The sequence below is a fragment of the Podarcis erhardii genome, assembly GCF_964252035.2.
Source record: "Podarcis erhardii genome assembly, chromosome: 11".
Lineage (NCBI taxonomy): Eukaryota > Metazoa > Chordata > Lepidosauria > Squamata > Lacertidae > Podarcis > Podarcis erhardii.
In genome coordinates this window covers 5,093,710-5,116,841 of record NC_138501.1, presented here as the reverse complement: position 1 = coordinate 5,116,841, position 23,132 = coordinate 5,093,710, and the positions used below count along the sequence as shown (strand labels likewise).

Below are 23,132 nucleotides of genomic sequence, written 5' to 3'. Positions count from 1 at the left end.
AGCCAGAGGGAAAGCAGTCATTTGGTGCAGTTTGAAGTTCACAGTAAAATTAAAAGGGAGATTTTCACTGAAACGCCACACAACACTTAAAAAATGGAATAAAACAAAAACTACACACACTGGACTACAAGATGCATGTCCATCAACTAAAACAATGTTGAGTGGTTTTAAAAAATGTCTAACAATCAGAGTAAAGCAAGGCTCACACTCTCATAACTTTACATAAAAAGCACTTACATTTTTTTAAAAAAATCAGACCTTTTGCAATTTATTTTATTCAAAGAATATTTAGATAGCAGTAGTTTTATTAGGTAATGAAAACTAATTGGGAAATTATTCATCTTCTAGTCTCCCCACTGGAGCGTAAAAGACATATAACAAATGTTATTCATGATTCGACACAACCTACTCTGTCTGATTCATCTCTTCCTTTCTAAGGGGCACTTCAGAGGAAATAAAGGTTACTCTTTCCCATTTATATTTTTTAATTGACTGCTGGTATTTTCTTGTGGTCAGAGGGATTGGAAAGAACACTCAAAATAGCCTATTAAGAAAAACAAGCTACAATCAGACCACGCTCTACACTACTGTCAGCCAGGATCAGAGTGCCCTTACTTCCTTGTTAAAAGATAGAAGCATAAATGAAGGAATATCTTCACTACAGATTGATTATTCCGCAACCCTTATCCACATCTTCACTCAGCAATTTGAATTTTAATGAAAGTAAATGGAATAATTAGCATTTCAAAGCGTGTTTGATACAGTGCATTTTTAAAGGGAGACTTTTATGTATATTCTATACACAAAAGGGAAAAAAGCATTTGCGAGTGGGCAGAGAAAGGAGAGGCACACGGTAAGGTCTTCATTAGAATAACTTAAACAATTGCTTGAACTAACTGAATAATTACAGATGTGAATAATGGGGCTATTAGTGATTTTTCCTCACCTTTATTTTATATGGTACTTCTGAACAACCAACTGTTTTATCAGCCTTTAGAAGTGAATCATAAAAAGTTTTCTCCTCCTCCTCCTTTGTTTAAAGGGAGCCCATTAAATGTTGTTACTATGTGCCCAGTTACTGTGTGAAATTCAGGAGGCAGCATTTAACATTTCATATTAAATTTACTGGGACAAAATCTTGTCCCAGTTAATGCCAATGAGGAGCCCACCAGTTCTCAAGAAAGTAAAAAGCCAACTGAAATGTAATGATAGATGGCCACTACGAGTCATATTACCCAATCCCTTATTCCTAGATAATTCTGCAAAAAACCCCAACAACCCACCTTTGCCTTGGAATATTACTTATGGCTTTCCATAAAACTATGTTATGTATTTGGGATGGCAGAGACTTGGAATTAGCTACAAACAAAGGAACTAGTAAAAGTGGAAAGCGATTCCATATGAGCAGATTTTGCTTCTTGTGCCACACTGAATTTGATCTAAAATATCAACCTCGAGCTCTTTGGAGTACAAGGGGCTGGTGGGGAAAATCTCCTAGGTGTGGACACAGAACCCTGTGTGTGGCACTTTGAGTCCTTGCTACAAAATACAATTATCTCAGGTCAAAACAACCTGAATGATATTTGCAAAGAGGCCCCAAAGGCATGCTGGAATTGTTAAAAGGAATAAAGGCAACATGAGAAAACAAGGTGCTCTACTCTAACTAAAATAGGGCACATGTGGGGGGGGGCGCTTTGTTTCCAGAATTCAATCGCACCATTTCTTCTAGAGGTGTTTTAAAAAGAGGTGCGAAAAACAACAAGCAAGAAAAGGTCAAAGGGTGTACACTATGCAAAGTCAAGACACAATCAGTGTGCAGTTTACTGATCATATTTGGATAGCTTTGAAATGCATCTTGAGGTTTGCACAGATGTTCCTTTAGCCTCCTCCTTCATGCACAGAAGCCATTCTCCACCCTAAGCAATGAGACGTGCATTCAGAAAATAATCAGATCTGATGGTCAATTTTGAAAATACCTATTTCCTGTGGCTGATGACTTCTTGTTGTTTTCTTATATTTTGTTTAATGTTTAATGAATGATTACTAATATTTTACATATTAATTTTTAATTTGTAAATGATATGACTTAAAAACAGACACAACCTTTTCCCACTATTTCTTTACAACCACCTTGAGAACTCTGGCCTGCTTGAGAGGTGGGTTACAATTTTGAAAAATAAGTAAAATCAAATGCATGCTTTGCAGGAGCACATGAGATAAAAACTACAGTTGTACCTTGGATCCCAAATGCCTTGCGAGTCAAACGTTTTGGCTCCTGAATGCCGCAAACCCAGAAGTGAGTGTTCCGGTTTGCAAACCTTCTTTGGAACCCAAACGTCCGAAGTGGCTTCCAATTGGATGCAGGAGCTTCCTGCAGCCAATCAGAAGCCGTGCCTTGGTTTCCGAATGTTTTGGAAGTCGAACGAAATTCTAGAACAGATTCCATTCGACTTCCGAGGTAACACTGCACTGCAAATCCTACACCTTCTGCATTATCCTACTTGTTCTTCTACGATGGCAGCTTCCACATCCTCAAAAGAAGTACATTTCAGATTGTGGAACTTGCTACAGCAGATGTCTCAGTTCACACATTACATCTTGATGCCCGTAGATACTTCCAGTGAGTAAATGAGGGTCTGAAAGATCTTAAAATATAAGGCTGGCAAAGCTCTCCACCAGATAGGAGCATCTTCTGTCAATTTGGTTGTCAGTCTTTTGAGCTTCTGCACATTTAAAAAGAAATGAGTTGGAAAAATGAAAATGTGAAATAGCTACATGGTCAGTAGAATTCTTTTGTTTACCAGCTGGCTTGTTACGAAGTTTCAAAAGCACAGCGTATATGTATATATTGTTAGGTGGGCTGCAACAAAGGGACAGCTTGACCAATTTGTAGAAGCACAGATTAACCAGTGCTTGGATCCACTGCTGTCCAATTTATTTCTGACCAGCTGAGAGAACTAAACTTCACAACAAAAAGCAGAGTTTGGAGGAAAAAAGAAAGAAAGTGAACTAATTTTAAAAAAGACTATGAAAGCTAAAATGGAAAGACGACATACCCCAATGATTGCGTTCAGTTCTGCCATGGTCACTTGTTTGGCCCGTTCCACAGCCTGCACCACTTGTTGCTGGTGCTATAAATGAAGATCAGAAACAGAATAAAATTATTTGCTTTCTAGTGAATTAAGCACAGAATTTCCTTCTCTCCTTTAAAAATAAGCTTTTTTTAAAAAAAACCCTCTTTTAGATTGCATGCAGGCCTGAAATAATATGTGCCTTACAGAGCAAGAATTCTGGGTGGATTTGTAAGATAGCTCGAGGTGAGGGTTTATTTTATCCAGACCAAGTAATTAACTGGAATTCAGCTTTCATCTCTCTGCCCAGAGAGAACTCTCTACTCCAAATGGGCAACAGCAGCATACCAATCTGTGACTTAAGAGGACAGTGCTGTCCTCAACTGCAAGAATCGTTCTCTAGGAATAAGGCAGCAAAATGTAGTGAACAAAGTGATGCATTTGAAAAACAAGGCACCCACCCACTAGCCACGCTATTTCCTTGTCAGAAAAGCAAACGTTAGTTCTAATTCTCTCCGACTTGTGCACTTGACTGCTTACTTTGATATAAATATATCCCTTAACTTGCTTCAGCTTTAATTTTATTTATTCCAACAAAGGGGTTAATCCAGACTTGAAGCAATTAAATGAGAGAGAGAGAGAGAGAGAGAGAGAGACAGAGAGAGAGAGAGAGAGAGAGAGGGGATAGGGAAAGAGAGTAAGCTGAAACACCCTGGCCTTTCATCTGTATGTAAACAAGGCAAAGACAAGCTTGCTAATTTAGGATTACAAGTCTGGAGACAGAAGACACAGGCGTCGGCACATTTTAAAGAAGCTTTGCTATAGGGAAAAATACATGTTGAATCTTTGTTCATATTTCAATCAAAATGTGAAAGCCTTTGGCTGTTTCGATCACCAGAGCCATGATTAAGGCTAAGGCTGAGATTCTAAACATGCTTACACTAGGGGAAAAAGCCTTCATGAAACTCTCAGATAAATGTCTGAGGCTTGAAATGAGGTGGGCTGGCTTACCGGCGCTATATCATCACACAGCTTTAACTATCATGACTCCCCTGGGCCTCCAAGAAGTCAAAAATGGGTAGTTTGGGGTGAGGGTGCTGAAATGTTTTTGCTGTTTTTTTAAAGATATCTCTGGCCCCTCCCAAAGAACCATAATTCCCAGCAGCCCTTGGCTTAGAGCCATGGTAGTTTCAATGCAATTTGTTTCATAAAGATCAGGTAGACTGAACATATTGTTAAAGTCTCAATGCTGTTCAGCTCAGCAGGTTTGAAATTTGCTTGCCCTCTAGAAAAGCAGAGTGGTGCACAAAACGGAATCAAAAATGTTCTAGACTGGAGCGCCACAAAGTTTTCCCGTTTAGGGGAAACGACACTCCAATAAGTAAGATGGAGCTCTAAGGAAAGACAAAGGGCAGGATACTCTAACTTGTAGGAACACTGGAGAATGAATTGCCAAATAGACTGTTGGTGAATCGATGCAAGAATCAAGATTTTCCTTACTCTAGACCAGAGGTTTTCAACCTTTTTGAGTCCACGGCTCCCCTGACCAACTACATTCTTTCTGTGGCTCCCCTGTGGGGAAACGCACTCCCGAGTCTCAGGAGCTCGGCCCCTTCCCTGCCGAGCTGGCAGCCTCTCACCCCTTTTCGATCACCTTCCCTTGTGGAGGGTTCCCTCAGCCTCCTCTCCTCTCCCCTTGGGCTCCCTCCCTCACTTGCTTGCTTACTCTGAGGCCACCTCAGCTCCTGGCAACCAGCACCCCCTGACTGACCCCAGAGGCACCATTCGACTGGAGAGCTTGTAGCCAGGCCCACTGCAACAAACAGCTGCACAAACCTCTGGAGACAGAGACATGGGAGGACATCAGAGGAGGAAGGGAAGGAAGGAAGGAGGGATGGAGGCTGGTGCTGCCCGTGGCATCCCTGGCACCCCAGCTGAAAACCACAGCTCTAGACGTAATGATGGAGGACACCAGCATCATACTACCACCACCAAAGAAGTATAAACATACTCAAAACTCCCACGCACAGGGCTGTCCTGTTGCTTCTGTGCACAGAGAGAATTCTTACTAGGGTTGCTGAGCATTCAGCTGCTTTAAAAGAAAACGGGAAACGAACTACAAACATGAAGAGCTTTGTGCAATGAGTGCAAAACAGGAAAACAGAGGGCTGCAAAAATCCAAATCAGCAGTAGTTTTAAAACTGGGCCTGGTGACTGGGACCAGGTTTGCTGGCAATGCTTCTTGTGTGCTGCTGTTTGCAGGTGCTATGAGAAAAAACTGCTCCTTTTCCCTTGTAGGGTACCCAAGAGCCCATATAGAGTCCTTTTGTAGGTTGTAGGAGAAAACAACAGAGACCAACCAGAGAATATTGAGAAGCAAAGCAGCTAGTAAACCTGATCTTTATTAAAGCTGTGGCAAAAGGGTGCTCCCCCTCACACACAGGTGGGGGGGAGGGACCCAGAACAAAGGTGTGCCCACCCTTATATAGACATTTTAAATTGCCCACCCTCAAACTCCAGACCACCCCCAGAAACATCATACATACATCACAGAAGGGGTGTAGCCCAAGACCACCCTCCAGATATATCATACCTACATCACAGAAAAGGCGGTCTACAACAGAAATCTGAGTGCGATGTTTATCTCCTGTCTGCCATTTACCTGAATGCATTATCTGGGTTTTGGCCACTCTTTTGTTATTATAACTATTTAATTCCTGAATCCAGGTCACAGGCTCACCCTATTCACACTTTAAATGTGCCGTTAAGGCAGGATTTGTGAGCACAGAGACAATGGGGAGCTTTCCCATTTCCTTAGACCTTGCAGAGAAATATTTGAGGTCATTTTGGGAGAGAGAAAATGGTTTCTGGACTTTTCTGTGGGTTTCAGACAGGTGGTTTACATATTTGCATGTGTTTAGTACATTTATGAACATCTATTTTATATATACAAGACCTTAAACATCTTCTAACACAGGACTTGGCTATTGCCTCCCCTTGTTCTCTGTTTTGTTCCTTTCCCACTCCCGCCCCCCCACCCCCGACTCTCACAACCACTTGGGTACTCTATTCCCTAATGTGAAGGTGGATTAGCAGGAAAAGCAGAGGGGCTGGTCACTATCTCCTCCCTTCCCTCCTCAAGTCACTCATAAACCAGCTGAGTCCCGTGAGCAGCAGCTGCTAAGTTTGGCTCCAACAACTTGATGATGATGACAATCCAAAAGGTGACCTGGGGCATCTAAGAATCCGGTGGGGCCTCAAAGGAAGAACGCTGGTGGGCTGGGAATGGTCAAAATTAACCCTCCTCCTCTTCTTTTGTTCTTCCATCTTTTAGCCTTCCTTCATTTCATAATTTATTCCTGCTCCCTTCCTTTCTCATCAATTCGCCTCTTCACATTCCTCATCACTTTCTAATCCTGGAATCCTTCTTCTCCCCTCTGCCATTTTCTTCTTCGTTCTTTTCTTTCTTCACAACTATTAGAATTCTTCCCCATGTCCTTCTTAGACCCTGATCATTCCCCACCCCAATCCTCTTCCCCACTCAACTACTTTCCCCCCAGGTATGCAGTGGGGCCTTAATTTCTTTCTTCACTGAGTTTCATCTTTTCCAACTTTGCCTTTTTACCTGAATGAACTATAATGGAACCAACTGCTGGCACCCAAGATCACAAAAGCTGTATGTGTAGCATCTAAACCAACTTCTGGGGAAAGTAGACCAGGATTACCAGGGCCCGATTACCAATGTCTGATCTCACTCACACTCACCAGGGGATCATGGGTTTCACGTAGAGGATAGGGAATGAACCCCACCTTCTCCCCAGTCCAAAATGTTGGTTAAACCTGGGATTGGCTTTGACTTTTCACTTTCCTCCCTGCTCCCAACTCCAGGCTCTGAGCTGCAAAAGAAGGGCACTCAGAAAGCTGCCTAAAGTCATTGGCACCATCTAACTCACTACTGCCTACCGTGGTGGCAGCAGCTCTCCACGGTGATCTATGCATGTGCTCATGCGCACCTTCAGCTATTTGAGTGCATGCCCTGTGCGTACTTAATTGGCATATAGAATCAACAAAATAGAAGGAGGCGACAAACACAACAGGGATCACTTGCTGGGATGAACATGAAAGACCAAAATTGCTCCTCAAGTACAAATTCAAATGCGTGTGGTTGTGGACTTCTCCAGACTAATTCGAAATGGTGGTGGTGGAGGAAACGGATTAACAGCTAAGTAATTATCAAATGTGGACAAGCCGGGGGGGAGGGGCCAGAATCAGAAGCGTAGAAGAGCAGAAAAAAACCAATAGGATATTGTTATCCCTGGATACAAAATCCTTGGGACATATTGGAGTACTGCTATGTCAAAAGAAGCACACAATCCCAGCTCTTGCAGGAAACAAGTTTATTCACAGAATCACTACAGGTAGAAGTTCAAGCCAAAAAAAGCAATACAGTATTAGGGACATATTATGCTACCTGACCAAAATTCTGATGGTGATCTTGAAATGCGAGGAGGCATCAGGAAGGTGGAAGAAGGTAGAAACTATAATAATGAATGCCATAAATATATGAGGGTAAAATGTAATTTCGGGCCTTACAGAACTAGACAAATTTCCCTGATGTAGTTATTTATAAGTCTACAAGGAAAGAGGCGACTGTTGATTTAATCACCAGTGGTGCCAAGAAACTGATTCAAGACAAACAATGTTGAGCTACTTAGAAACAGTGACGATAACATTGAAAATGAAATATGTTTAAGTGGAAAATTACTCCAACCCCTCTCCCCCCCCCCAAATAAACTCCAAATATGCTTTTTCAGCATCGCATTTTGCAAAAGAGTGAAAAGGGAAGTTGAAGAATGAAGCTAGAGGGTCACATACCTTCAACAAGCATGAAGCCTAATTTTCCAAGCATACACATACATTTGTAATAGAGGCTTAAATACAGTGTCTATCACAGACTGTATGTGAGTCAAGGAGGCTACAAAATGCAAGACATATAACTTTAAGAAATGGAAGATTTGTCCCTAAGAACAAAGAGCATAAACTCGGATAAATCAAACCCAAATTCACCAGAAGGAAAGACAGGAAGTCTGAAAAGCAAAATAATTAATAAGAAGGTGTGTGTCCAAGGAACACCAAAACAGACAAAGATGCTGAAAGAAGTATTTGCATCAATCTCTACTGGGAGGTTCTTGTTGAGATAGCAACTTGCTGGTGGTGGTTTCTTTCTAGAAGTTTTAAGCTGACAAATAAAGGCCACAACCAATGAAGTTTGGATTTGATCAGCTTAAAAGTTGCTAATATGGAAGTCCGCAGCCTTCCAGTTGTTGCTGGACTGCAACTCCCATCATCCCTGACCACTGACAGTGCTAGAGTTCAAAATCTCTGGTGGTCACCAGGCAAGGAAGGTTCTTGATTGAACACAAACCAGAAGGATGCCACCACTTCACCAAAGGTGCCTCCGGTGAAGGCGCTCAGATGCTTTCGATTCCTTGTTGTAAGTGCTATAGTTGGATTACACATGAATGAGCTCAAGAGAATACATTTTAAAAACTTCCTTCTTAATAAAATCACTCTCACACATACGACTAAAGTTTCTGAAGCCAGCTAATACCTTTAAATGCAGACTAACATAAGAGTATGGCAATTCACTCCATCATTCAGAATGAAGTACAAAGTGAAGGGATTCTGTCTGGTTCTACAAAAACGACAACTGAAGTATTTGGGGGGGGGGATTACAATATATTAGTCTAATATGATCATGCTCATCAGTAATCAGCGCATCAGACAATAGGAAGCTCCATGTGACGCCATTATCAACACCATCCAAATAGTTTTTTTGCTAATGTAGGTCAGGCCTATTTTATTTCCCAACATCTGAGCCGTGAAGCCTTTAAAAATCCTCTTTTCAAATAATTTCCATTTGCTATTCTGCCCAGAAAGCATAAGAAAGGAATGGAGTGCTTCAATATTAAACATTTACTCCAAGGCATTAATACATGTTTCTGCGCACACTCCTTCCTAGTAAAAAAAAAGAGAGAGAAAAGGGGGGGGCATCCAGATATTCTTTTGCTGTTAAATGTATCTTTATTTCAGTTAATCCTCTTTAGGATGGGCACAGAGTCTGAATTTGCAAATGCTCTGGAGATAACATTTACTTTTAAAAGATTTAGAAAAGTAGGTTTAACCAAAAAAAAATAAAGTCAGTGCCACCCCTCAGAGCACTAGCAGAGCATTAAAAACTCTCTTAGTAGTACACACTAACTGAAAAGAGATTTAAGAACTGGAGGATTTTCTTTATATTGATGGGAACTGGGGAGAAGGGGTGGGTGGGAAGAGCAGGTCTTAAGTACAGTAAGAGGCTTTTTAGCCATTATAAAGGACCGGACAAAGAAACCAAAGACATTGTATTCAAAACTGGGTGGAAGCCAGAGTTTCCTTGAAGCATCTCCTTACTCTACTGCTACATGAAATACTCACGGCTTCTTCCATGGTGTAATGTACTATCACAGCACCATTTCCTTGGAGGGAAACACATTCACACACAAACACACACAAGTTCAGTGGAGGAAAAACAACTTGCTTTTGAATGTCTCAAGATAGCAAGTAAAGTTTTAAATAGATTCAGGCAAATACTACAAGCTCGAGTAATTCAGGTTGGGTAGTAAAAGAGAGAGCATAGTTAATACTGGTGCACATGACCAGTGGGGGATAGCGGAGGCAATTTCTGTATGAGTGTGTAGAACAGGCATCATAAATAAAATCTGTGTAGCTATTACTTCCTATAATCCACTTTGTTAACCCAAGTTTACTGGGAATATATTTCATTCTATTGCATTATAGCAGGAGTGGCCAGTGTAGAGTCCAACTTCCATCAGTCCAGCCAACCTGAAAAATGGTAAGAAATAATGGATGTTGTAGTCTAACAACAACTGAAGGGCACCACATTAGTGACATAGGCTTTGGAACAGGGTGGGTTCTGTAATTGGCTATACACCATCTGAAAACCCTAAGTAGGAAGAAGGGTAGTATATAGTTGTTTTTAGTGCACATTAGGGTTGCCATATTTCAAAGAGTAGAATTGCTTTTCTTAAAGAAACCCACTCAAATAGTTGAGCTTTTTTTAAGCTTTTGGTGCTGTTTCCACTCCTTCTACCATTGCGTTGCCATACATCCAGGTTTCCCCCGACATTTTGCTGATTTGGCAAAATTCCCCCAATGCCATTTTTACACGCAAAAACCAGAATTTTCCTGACGTATGGCAAGCCTAATACACATAAATAGCCCATTGTTCAGATCATTCTTTTGAGAAATATCTAGTATATCTTACTAATGGTTCAGTAAGAAATTGCTGAATCGCCCGTTTTCTTTACCATAAAATCGTAGAGTTGGAAGGGATCCAAGGGTCATCTAGTACAACCCCCTGAAATGCAGGAATCTCAGCTAAAGCATCCATGACAGATGGCCATCCAACCTCTGCTTAAATGCTTCCAAGGAAGAAGAGTCCACAACCTCCAGAGGGAGACTGTTCCAGCGTCAAACAGGTCTTGCAGAAACACTTTCTGACAGTATCTTTAGTTGAAATCTCCTTTCTTGTAACTTGACGCCACTGGTTCAGGTCCTACCCTCCCGAGCAGGAGAAAACAAGCTTGTTCCCTCTCTGTGTGACAGTCCTTTAGATATTTGAAGATGGCTATCATATTTCCTCCCAGTCTCCGCTTTTCCAGGCTAAACATACCCAAATCCTTCACGCCCTCCTCGGGTCTAGTTTCTGATGCTTGATCATCTTGGTTGCCCTCCTCTGCACACCTTCCAGCTTGACAACATCCTTCTTAAATTGAGATGCCCAGAACTGGACCCAGTATTCCATGTGTGGCATGACCAAGGCAGAATAGAGTGGGACTCTTACTTCCCTTGATCTGGATACTATACTTCTGTTGATGCAGCCTAGAATAGCATTAGCTATTTTTTTGCTGCTGCATCCCACACTGTTGACTCATGTTAACCTTGTGGCCCACCAAAACCCCTAGATCCTTTTCACTTGTACTCCTAGTAAGCCAGGTGTCCCTGACCCTATATTTGTGCATCTAGTTCTTCCTGCCTAAGTGCAGAACCTTACATTTGTCCCTATGGAAATTCATTTTGTTAGCTTGGCCCCAGTTCTCCAATCTGTTAAGGTTATTTTGAATTCTGATTCTATCTTCTACAGCAGTGTTTCCCAAGCTGTTTTTGGACTACAATTCCCATCATCCCTTGCCACTGGTCTTGCTAGTCAGGGATGATGGGAGTTGTAGTTCAAAAACAGCTGGAGGCACAAAGTTGGGAAACACTGTTCTACAGCATTAGTAACCCCTCCCAGTTTGGTGTCATCTGCTAATTTGATGAGCATCCCTTCAATTCCTTCATCCAAGTCATTTATAATTATGTTGAACAACACTGGGCCCAGGACAGAATCCTGCAGCACCCCACTTGTCACTTTTCCCCAGGATGACGAGGAACCATTAATGAGTACTCTTTGGGTTCCGTCAGTCAACGAGCTACAAAGCCACATAACAGTAACCTTATTCAACCCACATATTACCAGCTTCCTTGCAAGAATATCATGGAGGACTTTGTCAAAAGCCTTACTGAAATCAAGATACACTATTTCCACAGCATTCCCCTGATCCACCAAGCTTGTACTCAAAAAAGAAAGAAATTAGCGTCATCTGACATAACTTATTTTTTTAAAACCTATGCTGAGTCTTAGTAATCACAGCATCCTTTTCTAAGAGCTCACAGACTTACCATTAAATTGTCTGTTCTAGGACCTATTATATGTTCTGCAAGCTAAACAAGTAGTTTTACCCTACAGTGGTGCCCCGCAAGACGAACGCCTCGCAAGACAGAAAACCCGCTAGACAAAAGGGTTTTCCGTTTTGGAGGCACTTCGCAAAACGAATTTCCCTATGGGCTTGCTTCGCAAAATGTCTTGCGAGTTCCTGCGGTTTTTTTCCCCTTTCCCCCCCCCTTTTCCTAAGCCCTAAGCCGCTTATCATCTGATCCGCTGATAAGACGCTTATCAGCTGATCCGCTAAAAGCCGCTAAACCACTAATAGCGCTAATCCGCTAAGCTGTCAATGGGCTTGCTTCGCAAGACGAAAAATCCGCTATACGAAGAGCCTCACAGAACGGATTAATTTCGTCTTGCGAGGCACCACTGTATTTACATCATAGGTCAACTAATTGCAAAGCATTACCATTAGGACACAATTTTCAGAAAATATTTTTCTACTGAGATTATTGATGTAAAGAAAAATCACTGGTGCAGAATCACTGTGGAACAGAATTGTGCACATAGGGAGTGCAGCATGAAACAGAGACCTTCTGGCATCAACAAATTAATGTACAAGTCAAATACTAGCCTTTGCTCATCAGTGCTTATGATGTCCATTCACCTCTATGAGTGTCTCAAAGACAATAATGATGGCCATTTCCCAGACAGAAGATGCTAGTCCCATGGAAATTGACAGTAAGTCACATTCGAAGGTTACGGTTGGCAAAGGAACACAGCACAAAAGTTCTGAATGCAAAGTCTCCAGGATTTCCATGTGCCTCAAAAAAAGCAGCAGCATGCATTTCCTTTATCAGGAGGGAAATGGATAGTTCTCGTATCATATTGTTCTTCTATTGATAAGAAACCATGAGTAGAGGTGGAAAATAAAGGCAAAAAGAAAGTGGGGAAAGACAGGAAGACTGAGGGTCCTCCCAGATAAATCAGTTTGCAGTGTACTAAACGTACAATGTACTAATGTATGGAGTAACAAATGTACATTTGTTGTTCCTCAAGGTAGAACTTCTATAAAGTGGATATCACATTTTTCAAGCACTCAAACAGTGTTTAGTGACTGGGAAACTTACTCCTCACCCCCAGAGCTGCATGGTTACTGCTAGAGTTGCATTTTAATAGTTGAACAAGATTCACTGACGTCTACTGAAGAATGCCTGTAACACCTCAAATGTAGAGCAACACCAATCTCCCCACACCAAGTCCTTGGGTCATCTTGTAAAAATGTTTTACCGTCTTCTAAAACTCAGCACTTTTTAAATTTAAAGTTAAAATGTGTAGAATAGCACCGTCACCCTCCTCCTGCTCCAGGAAAGCAATAGAGCAAAGTTATATTGCTCCATCTATCATATGCCAATGGAGCACCATGCCATTAGCACTGGACGATGCTAGAATGAGCATACATTATGAGGAAACTTAGTTCATTTGTCTAAGCCTTTGGGAAACATACTCAGAAAATAAAATGGGTCAACCAGTAAACTAAGGAACTAAGTCTTTCAGTATTGGGGCCATTTCACACACTGCACAAGAAGCAAGCAAGGAGTTATTATGTCATAGCTTCCTGCAAACACACAATTGCTTTTTTCATACATTTTAGCTGCAAAGTTATAACTACTTAAGTAATCTTCCACCTGTTGTGCCGTTGAGGACTTTTTGGGTCATTCTTTGTCTAGCTCCTCCCCTTTGACCTTACCGCCTTGGGTGACCCTGCTTGGAGTACGAGACTCCTGACAGCTTCACTCACAAGGGTCATAGGAACATGTAAGCCCACTCACCACGGCAAGGTGATGATCCAGCGAGTGCAGATATAATCAACACAGTGGCCTGCATGTTGTGGCCAGGGATAGTGGGAATAGGAGTCCAATAACAACTGGAAGGTCATCTCAGAAGAGGCCCTTGCCACAATACTGACAGATGGGTTAGGTAGGGAAAAGAGAACAAGACTTGCATGAAAATACCCAGCATGCTTTGTAGCAGAGAAGGAATTAGGCAACCCATATCCTAAGCCAACCCCTGGCATCTGTCAAGGGCTGGCATGGGCACTGGCCCAGACCCACCCTGGACCTGCTGCTGCTGCTTTTCTCCACTGTTAGCCACCCAACTACTGGCCAGCTCAGAAGAGATGAAGACAAGAGTGGTGATAGTCCTGAGGAAAACGAGCAACAGTTGCTACAATCTGCTTGCTGACCAGTTCTCTCCTTGACAAGCGAGCCCAAGCGGTGAAGAGCAGAAGGACTCACAGGGGCCGGGGGTGCCACAGAGAGTGTCTAGTTTAAGCCCCACCCCCTCTGTGGCTACACACTCCCACAACTCACTCCCATGTGAGAAGCTGGGGTTTTACTTCTGCACCAGGGACCGTTTTTGCCTCATGATATCCTAGGGCAGGCACAGGCAAACCCGGCCCTCCAGACGTTTTGGGACTCCCATCATCCCTAGCTAGCAGGACCAGTGGTCAGGGATGATGGGAGTTGTAGTCCCAAACCATCTGGAGGGCCGAGTTTGCCTATGCCTGTCCTAGGGCTCGAAATCATGTGGGGATCCTACATAATTGCTGCATAAGTCCAGCCCCCAATGCAAAGGACTGCAGGAACAGTAACGTTAATGCAATAGAAAGAAAGAATGGGGCCAGAGAGACCCTGCTCTGACACTCCCACCACCATGATTAGACCGGGGGAAGAAAGCCTAAACAGGGTTAAACTGGTTTTCTTTATGTGGCTGCCATTTTCAGAGGCAGCCCTGCACTTAGCTTTACATCTAGTCTGACCCTACGCTGCATAAATATACAAACTGATTATCCCACTTAATAGCCATGATTACTAGAAATATGCAACACACCATATTAAGTATTATAAGGAAGCAAGAGTTTCCACGGTCTTTAGCTGGTTTGCTGCTGAGATCATTTATACGGCAAGGTCAGAATGTTCTTAGGCATGCTGATTAAAGTGCCCTGCATATCGCTCAGACAATGGTGGCACACCACAATGATAATCTTAGTAAGAAATCTCTGGTGACTTAGACGATGATCTCTTCCATCGAACCATGTTAGCGCACGCCATTGATTTCTTACGAAGTTAACAAGCAATCAGATGAGTTAACCTAGCACGATTATCAGGCTCTAACACCGCCATCCGTGCATGCAGCCACTGCATTTTGTTCATTTTCCCCACAGGCACAATAAATAAATGACTGATGACATTCTCCAGCCTTCCCTTTTATTTCTTTTTTACATATGTGCATAAAAGGAAGGATACAGACTAGAGCATTTATAAGTGTCAATGCCTTCACATGGCTGAAACAAAAGACAACTTCTTTAGGTGTTTCTGTTTTACACTGAGAAGTAAAGTGGCCCAGGATATGAAAAAGCAGCACTTACTTGTTGCTTCTGAGAACAGCAGGATCTCTAGTGCATCCTGCTCACAGATACCCACCCTAGTACAGTGGTGCCCCGCAAGACGAATGCCTCGCAAGACGGAAAACCCGCTAGACAAAAGGGTTTTCCGTTTTGGAGGTGCTTCGCAAAACGAATTTCCTATGGGCTTGCTTCGCAAGACGAAAATGTCTTGCGAGTTCCTGCGGGTCCCCCCCCCCTTTTCTAAACCACTAAGCCGCTTATCTGCTTATCCGCTAAGCCAATAAGCTGCTAAAAGCCGCTAAAAGCGCTAATCCGCTAAGCCGTCAATGGGCTTGCTTCGCAAGACGAAAAGACCGCTAGACGAAGAGACTCGCGGAACGGATTCTTTTCGTCTTGCGAGGCACCACTGTATGATTATAGGCAGTTGCAACAATTGTTCCCTAGGCAAAGGTCAGAAATCAGGTAGATTGTTGCAGGTGCTCGAAGACTACTCTGAGTCTACCATCTTTTGCCAAGGTTCAGATCTGTACAGCGCCGTTATGCTTAAAAAAAAAAAAGTTTAACAAAAGAAAACGAGGGGATGTAGATTGGTTTGGACTACAGAGAGGGGGTGCCATGCTCTTTCCAACTGGTTCCTAGTTTTGACTCTTCCGCTTATCAACATCATCTCCTACAATGAGCATTGATGTATGTCTATATTTCCGGATTCTGATATTTGTGTTCCAGTCAGGGTGTACTACTCATTGCCACATGGTCTCAGAGTATAAAGTAATACCACAACTAGATACAAGTTGTAGAGTCTAATGCAGGCTTCCTCAATCAACCTTGGCCCTCCAGATGTTTTGAGACTACAATTCCCATCATCCCTGACCACTGGTCCTGCTGGCTATGGATCATGGGAGTTGTAGGCCAAAAACATCTGGAAGACCAAGGTTGAGGAAGCCTGCTCTAATGGATTTATTTCTCAATAAAATGGAAAATGGAAAAAAATCTGATGAATTATTCTTCTACAACTCAACATGACTGATCACCGTAGCTAGAGTCAGAAAGGATTCTTTCCCCCTGGGTTGTATTGGCTAGTGACTAGGTTGCCTTTTTCACCAGCTCTTAGTGGGTCTTATTCACAGAAGTCACAAGGGAGCTTTACATTCACTAAAAACAAGATGTGTGGCAGCTTAAAGAGTAACAAATGTATTATGGTATCAGCTTTCATGGACCACAGTGCACTCCATTTATTAGGCACAATTTCATTCATTTCCTCTGCTGGCACATTATGGTCTGGATAATGTTAGAAGATCTGCTCAGGTTCTGATGTGCAGGGAGGTTTCCTGCAATGAATTATAAGGAAGAGTGCGCTTGATGGCATCCAAAATATGTATCTTTTTCTTGGAGACATAAGGACAAAGAAAATCATAAGCACATACACACCAAGTTACTTCTTTTTAAGAAGTATATCCCCTGCCCACCTGCCCTGCCAAAATATCAAGCAACATAGGAGACAGCATACTAGAATCATACTAGTGGCCCACATAACATAACAGTTATTTCATATCAAATTTTGTGTGTGTGCTAGAGGATTTGATTTTTCAAAACTTTAGCATGTACTGAGTTTTCTCCAATTTCCCCAATCACAAAACTCCACAAAGGTGAATGAATTGTACATGTAACTCCACTCTTTATTGCTACACAGAAAGAAACCCAACAATTTTTGTAAAAATCCTTTACCTTGTCAAAGAGGACCATAAGCACAACTTAAGATTGCTCTAGTCAAGTATGATGCCTATTTCACCCCCAAGATAAATGTAGTTTATGAGATGGGTTCCTTCTATCAAAGAGCTCATAAACCTGGACAAATGTTTGAGTAATCTGCTCAGTCTTGTATGAACTGGCTGAATGAAATGAATGGCTTAATTTTTATTTTTATTTTGTCAAGAGGAGCCATATATAAGTTGGTGTTTGGAATTTCAAACAAATGGCTTTCAAGAAGAATGAAGCTAAAAGAAGACCTAATGCTTCACAAAGTTATAGAAATGGAATGGCAAGCCAGTAAACTTGGTTGATCTAAATTCAGATCAGAATGTGATATTAATAAGTTTATCATGTTTATAGAAAAAGATGTACTTCCAGTACAAGAGGACCTTCACCAGAAAGTGGATGTCTCAGTCCCTGTCGAATTTGGTTTGCAAGGAGCAGAGAAGGGAAAAATCTTGCCCATAAGCCAGATCAGCTTCCCCACCCAATCCATGACATATCAGAATGCAAAACAGACTACATTTATCACAACTTTTGCAAGATTCTCTTTCAAGTCCATGCCATTTGGAAACACCAGGGGCAAGGTTAGGCATTATTTAGCCAAGATCAAAGATCCAGTTTGGCACCCTCCATGCACATTTGTGTACACACACACACACACACACACACACACACACAGGCTGGAAGCCTCAATGGCGCCCCTCTGGAAGCTTCACCCAGGGCAAAAAAACTAACTACCCTTCCCTCCCCCTGGCTATGGCACTGGGAATCACAAGTATTCCTCCAGATATCTCAAGGAAGATGACAGAACTCCTTACGTCACAAGAGCGCCACCACTTTTGCGCCATATTTGGCCTTTCTCTGGTGCCATCTGCACCTTGATGCTACCACCACCACTGCAGAAGGAACAGCAGACAACCAGGCAAACTCATCCCTCTTTGTGGGCTCTATGTTGCCTGGAAGTCCATGCTGCCACTACCAGAAAAAAGGAATAGCTATCAGATGTGACTACAGAGGAAAAATGGCTAGAATGATAGAATGTCCCTCAAATGCAACCTCTAGGCATCATATTGCATGGTTTGACCTCCAAGTTTACATGTGCACCTGACTACCTCCTGACATATTAAGAGTATGAGGAATCAGACTTTTATACTTTACTACCAAAGAGCAAACAGAGACAGCCTAATATTACTGAGCAGTTGACATAGGAGCAGGAGGGGAAAGCAGAATCCTGGAGACATCAAGGACAACACGGATAACTGAACTGAGGGGAGCAGGGTCAAAATGACTGGAACTGAAAGAATTGGACAGGTTACTAATGAAAGATATCCAAGCCCTTATTTACCTAGACAAATGCTGCAAGTGAGCCAAGCAGAGAGCAATGAGGCTTAGTACTGGAAATGACAAAACATAAACTCGTATCCTTTGACTACTGCAAACAAAATAGCATGCCAATGTTGTGCCCTTCGGATCTTGCTGGGATCCTTGACCATTGGCCATGCTGGATGGACCTTGATGGGGGCTGGAGTCCAATAAATGCTGAAAGGCACCATGTTGCTGACCTATGCAATACATATTGGGGGGGAAACTAGTAGATGGCCTGTGAACTGGGAAGTCAACGGACTTTTGTTGTTTTGGACTACCATTATATCAATATCCTTCCCTTCCCTATTACCCATCAAAGCTTTGTTAATAACTGAATACCATTGTTTGCTTTGGCATTCCAGATAGATTCACAGTGATATTAAACAATGTTTTACTGAGAGGAGACCTATTGAAATTAATAAACCTAACTGGGTCATGTTCATTAATTTCAGTGGGTCTACTTTAAATAAAACTTAGTTGAATAAAACCCATAACCAATAATGCAACCAAATTGCAGAATCCTACTTGTTCTCAACAACTTACCACTTTTACCATATTATCAACAGATCTCACTGTCTTCAAGTAAATAGCGAGACAGAGAGAGCAGTACAGACTGCAAAGAAAATATTGAGACAGAATGACTGACATATTGCTCTTTTAAAGCTACAGGTCAACATCACCGATAGCTACCGGATATAGCTCGGCAGAATTGCTAATGGAAAGACAAATCAGAGTATCCATTCTAACTCCAGAGAAGAATCTCATTCCAAAGTGGAATGAAAGAAACTGCCTCTTCAAATTACAAAGCTAAAAGAAGTTATACACTTTTTATAACTAGTGTAACTCAGTGCAAAAACAATGACATTGAGAACCAAGGAGAGTGAGCTTATATCAAACTTGATGGAAAAAAGACATGGCAGACACTAAATATGGTACATGGAAAAATGGAACACCCAAATCATATTGTTGAGGGAACATGAGATATTTAGTAGAAACAGACATCTTTCTATTCTTGCACCTCCAAACCCAACTTTATCTACCACAGGGATGGGGAACCTGTAGCCCTATAGATGTCATTTGGTCTACAACTCCCATCATCCCTGATACTTGATCTTGCTAGCTGAGGCTGATGGGAGCTGGGAGTCCAACAACAACATCTGAAGACTCCCAGGTTAGCCACCCATGATTCACTGAGACTTTGCCAAAGGCATCTTATAGCACTGACTGTGACGTTACTGCTCAGACCACCACTCACTTCAGTCAAGTTATTTGGAAGTCTTTGAGGTGTAGAAGTAAGAGACTGATGACCTAAACTATTAGATGTTTTAATGGTGGTGACTGATTAAACTGTTGTCAGCTGAGGTTGTAAATAGTGTAAATAGTGCCATTTTATACCATATAAGCTCCCAAGACATATGTTATGGCCATCCAAAATTTGCATTTTGAAAATTTTTAAAGATATTTTCAAAGGCTGTTCCTGTAGATCTCCTGCTATAAATCCATGGTGCTAAAGACTTTTTGTGCCACCCCAATCCCCCCCTTTTTAAGAATAGCACCTAGTCATTGTTATTATTTATTGCATTTATATCCCACCTAACATAGCCAGAAGTTGCCTGTTTTTATAAATGTTCTCAAGTAATGTCACACTTCTTTTAAAAGCCCTCTTTTTATCATCAATCCCCCAATCTGCCTCCTCACTTGAATTTTAAAAAAATCATTTTTCTCAGCCCTGAAAAAAATCACCATATAAAATGAATGCCAATTTGACCTGTAACTGAATCAACTACTAAAGCTTTAATAGATTTATCTACAGAGACTGGTTTTCAATTTCTGAATTAAAAAATGTGGTATTCCATATCAATACAAAAGCTGAAATAGATTATGTAAAATAAGAAATATTCAGACTTTAGCAAAATAGGAGAATGCTTGGAAATATACCATATTTATTTACTTTTACAGGTGCAAGCTTCAAGTTGCCTTGGTGTAGATAGAATTTGGAGTTGTGGAGTACTCTCACAAGGACCTATTTCCACCAACTGAATGATTGTGCTGAGAACTCACACATTGAGTGTGGCACCACGTTTAACCAATCCTTTCTCTCACCCTTATGAGTTTACTCCTCCTTCTGCCGCTCTTTTATAACTATTTGGCACTCCTGACCCACCCCCTAAGACACACAGACAATGCTGGCCCACAACATTTTGCTATCTGGAGCAGAGCGCAAATAGTCCCTCATCAAAACAGTCCCTCAATGAATGGCAAAATAGTCCCTCAATGAATGGCAACATTTTTTAAGGGATTGGGGCTTTCAGGCAGAAATTTCTGCCTACCACGCTTTCAGTGGGTTATTCTGTCACATGGCAGTGCCAGTTCTATTTAGTGGTTCATTATTTTTGATACCAAGTTTATAGTCATGGGCCAGAGAACTTCATTCTTGTCTCTTAATTCATGAAGGTCCACTTTTTAAAAACTGTAATCCACCATACAACAGGCCCGATGTGGTGTAATAAAAATAATATCTCATATGGACATGGCAGACCTAGGCTCACTAGCTCAATGCACCACTCACTCACTGGGTGGCCCTAGATGAAACATTTACTGCCAGGGGCAGTAAATAGCTGAAATAATTAACATTACAGATACAAATGATCTGTGCTCCCCACCAAACACTGCGCATCTCAGCTGACTGCTGCACAAAACTGTGTAATCCTACCTGTGATTTCAAAATATTGATAAAGAGAAATGACCTTCTTAGAATCTGATACACTTCAACATTATTGTCCAATACACTGTCGGGTTACATACGCTTCAGGTTACAGACTCCGCTAACCCAGAAATATTACCTCGGGTTAAGAACTTTGCTTCAGAATAAGAACAGACATTGTGCTCCGGCGGCGCAGCAGCAGCAGGAGGCTCCATTAGCTAAAGTGGTGCTTCAGGTTAAGAACAGTTTCAGGTTATGAATGGACCTCCGGAACGAATTAAGTACTTAACCCGAGGTACCACTGTAATGAGCACAATTCTGGGAAGGCATTGCTTAAACGAAAGTATGTGGTTACTGGCCTTTAAATCTTGCTTCCTGTGGCCAAGCAGATGCTAAGGTGGTGAGAAGAGAACACAGGGTAAGTGGAATTAAAGATGAAACATCTGTCTCAACATCTGGCATATGTGCTACTTTGTGCATGGCAAGAGTGGGCAGACTTGAGGCCACTAGGATCTACTTTGGTGTTTTTTTAATTAGAACTCCAATATTTACAAGCCAGAGCCAAGTGAAGAAGACATGTGCTAGGTACAAGGTGCCACTGAACCCAGGAAATTGTTTTCAGTACCAAAACTGAACTGAATTTGCAATCCTCAACCAATAATTCTACTCCTAGTTACTTTCTTCATGTGAGAAGCCTAGTTTTGGTGGAAAAGTTGTACTGTTCATGAACAGCTGTGAGTTAGAAGCCCCTTGCTGATCTGACAAGAGATCCAAATCTATCTTCTGTCCTCCCCAATGTACGATACAGAGGAATGGAACTAATTGGGGTGGGGGGGTGGGGAGATAAATCTCCTCTGAGCATCCCTTTCTTCTAGCATTCTACTTAAACTCTATATGGAAATTCTGACAATTATTTTTCTTTTGGAATCCTGTTGCTCCCTATCAGATACAAATGCCAAGAGGATATGTAAGACTAGAAGCAGAACAAACCACTGTTTGTAAAATTACAACCCAACAGGATAATCACAAGGGTTTAGGGTACCAGGGATTTGTCTTTACACATCTGCTTATGTAACCAATGAGATGATAAAAGAAGCAGCAGGATAACTCATTCCATACTGTTGATCATTTGCCCCAACCACATTTGTAATTCCAATGGGCGACTCCATTGTAAAAAAGACATTTTCATATTTGCACTGCCAGTGAATAAAGAGAGGAAACTATTTTTGTGAACTGGAATGCTATATGGAAAATGGAAGAAGGAAATATTGTGACCGTGTTTCAAAGGAAAACATCTAAGCTACAATCACAAAAAAGGTAAGTATCATAGCACACCTGAAAGCAGATATTAGGCCTGCTACTGGCATTTGCACTATAAATGTCAAATACTTTCCAATTTTAGGAACCAATTTTAGGAGCCAAGGTTTCCTACAAGAAACCTTGCAAATTCCCGGACTGTTTTAAAAAATCGTGACCAAATTAGGTTTGTAACACCAACATGCTGTGTAACAGAGCATACACTGTCTTCAGAATCCAAAAAAAGCTGATATTATTTTGCTAGTGTACATTGCAGCAACCCATCTTCTAACAGGGTTGGAGGAACTTACCCCAGTGCAGTACTTGTTCCAATCTCTGGGGTCCCCAAGAAGACTCTTAACAATGCCATCTTGCATCAGATTTATACATCGGTAGAATAGAAAGGGTGGTATTTTCAGAGGCTACTCCACTCTAGTTACAGAATTTCCTCCCACTATAGCACATGTGGATACCTTTGGCCTTCCAGATGTTGCTGAACTGTAACTCCCATTATTCCAGGCTAATGGCGGTGCTTGCTGGGCTGATAGGAGTTGTAATTCATCAACATCTGGAAGGGCCAAAGTTTCTCACCTCAGCGCTATAGACACAAAACCCAAATCCCATGAAACAACGCTGTAAGGCCTACTCAGTTGGGCTTGCCTTAAGAGTGGGGAAATCACTGCACAATGCTATTTCATTTCATCCTGCTCTATGTGGGGCAGTGCTTTCTTTTCAGGGGCTACTCAGTACTCAAGTACTGGCATCCCT

General features: G+C 41.8%; 1 protein-coding gene across 6 annotated transcripts in view; it reads right to left on the bottom strand.

Annotated features, from left to right (window-relative positions):
• The window catches only part of LOC309352480 (transducin-like enhancer protein 4), a 132,458-nt gene that overhangs the window by 69,407 nt on the left and 39,919 nt on the right, over positions 1-23,132 (bottom strand). For 4 of the 6 annotated variants that reach the window (XR_014161338.1, XR_014161339.1, XR_014161342.1 and 1 more), the window contains one exon: positions 3,057-3,131. The exons of the other annotated variants lie outside the window; for them this stretch is intronic. Coding sequence is in view for 1 of the 4 variants with exons in the window: in XM_081880978.1 (XP_081737104.1) it covers positions 3,057-3,131 (75 nt within the window). In the remaining 3 variants the exon portion in view is untranslated. The remainder of the gene's footprint in view (positions 1-3,056; positions 3,132-23,132) is intronic. 6 annotated transcript variants of the gene reach the window in all.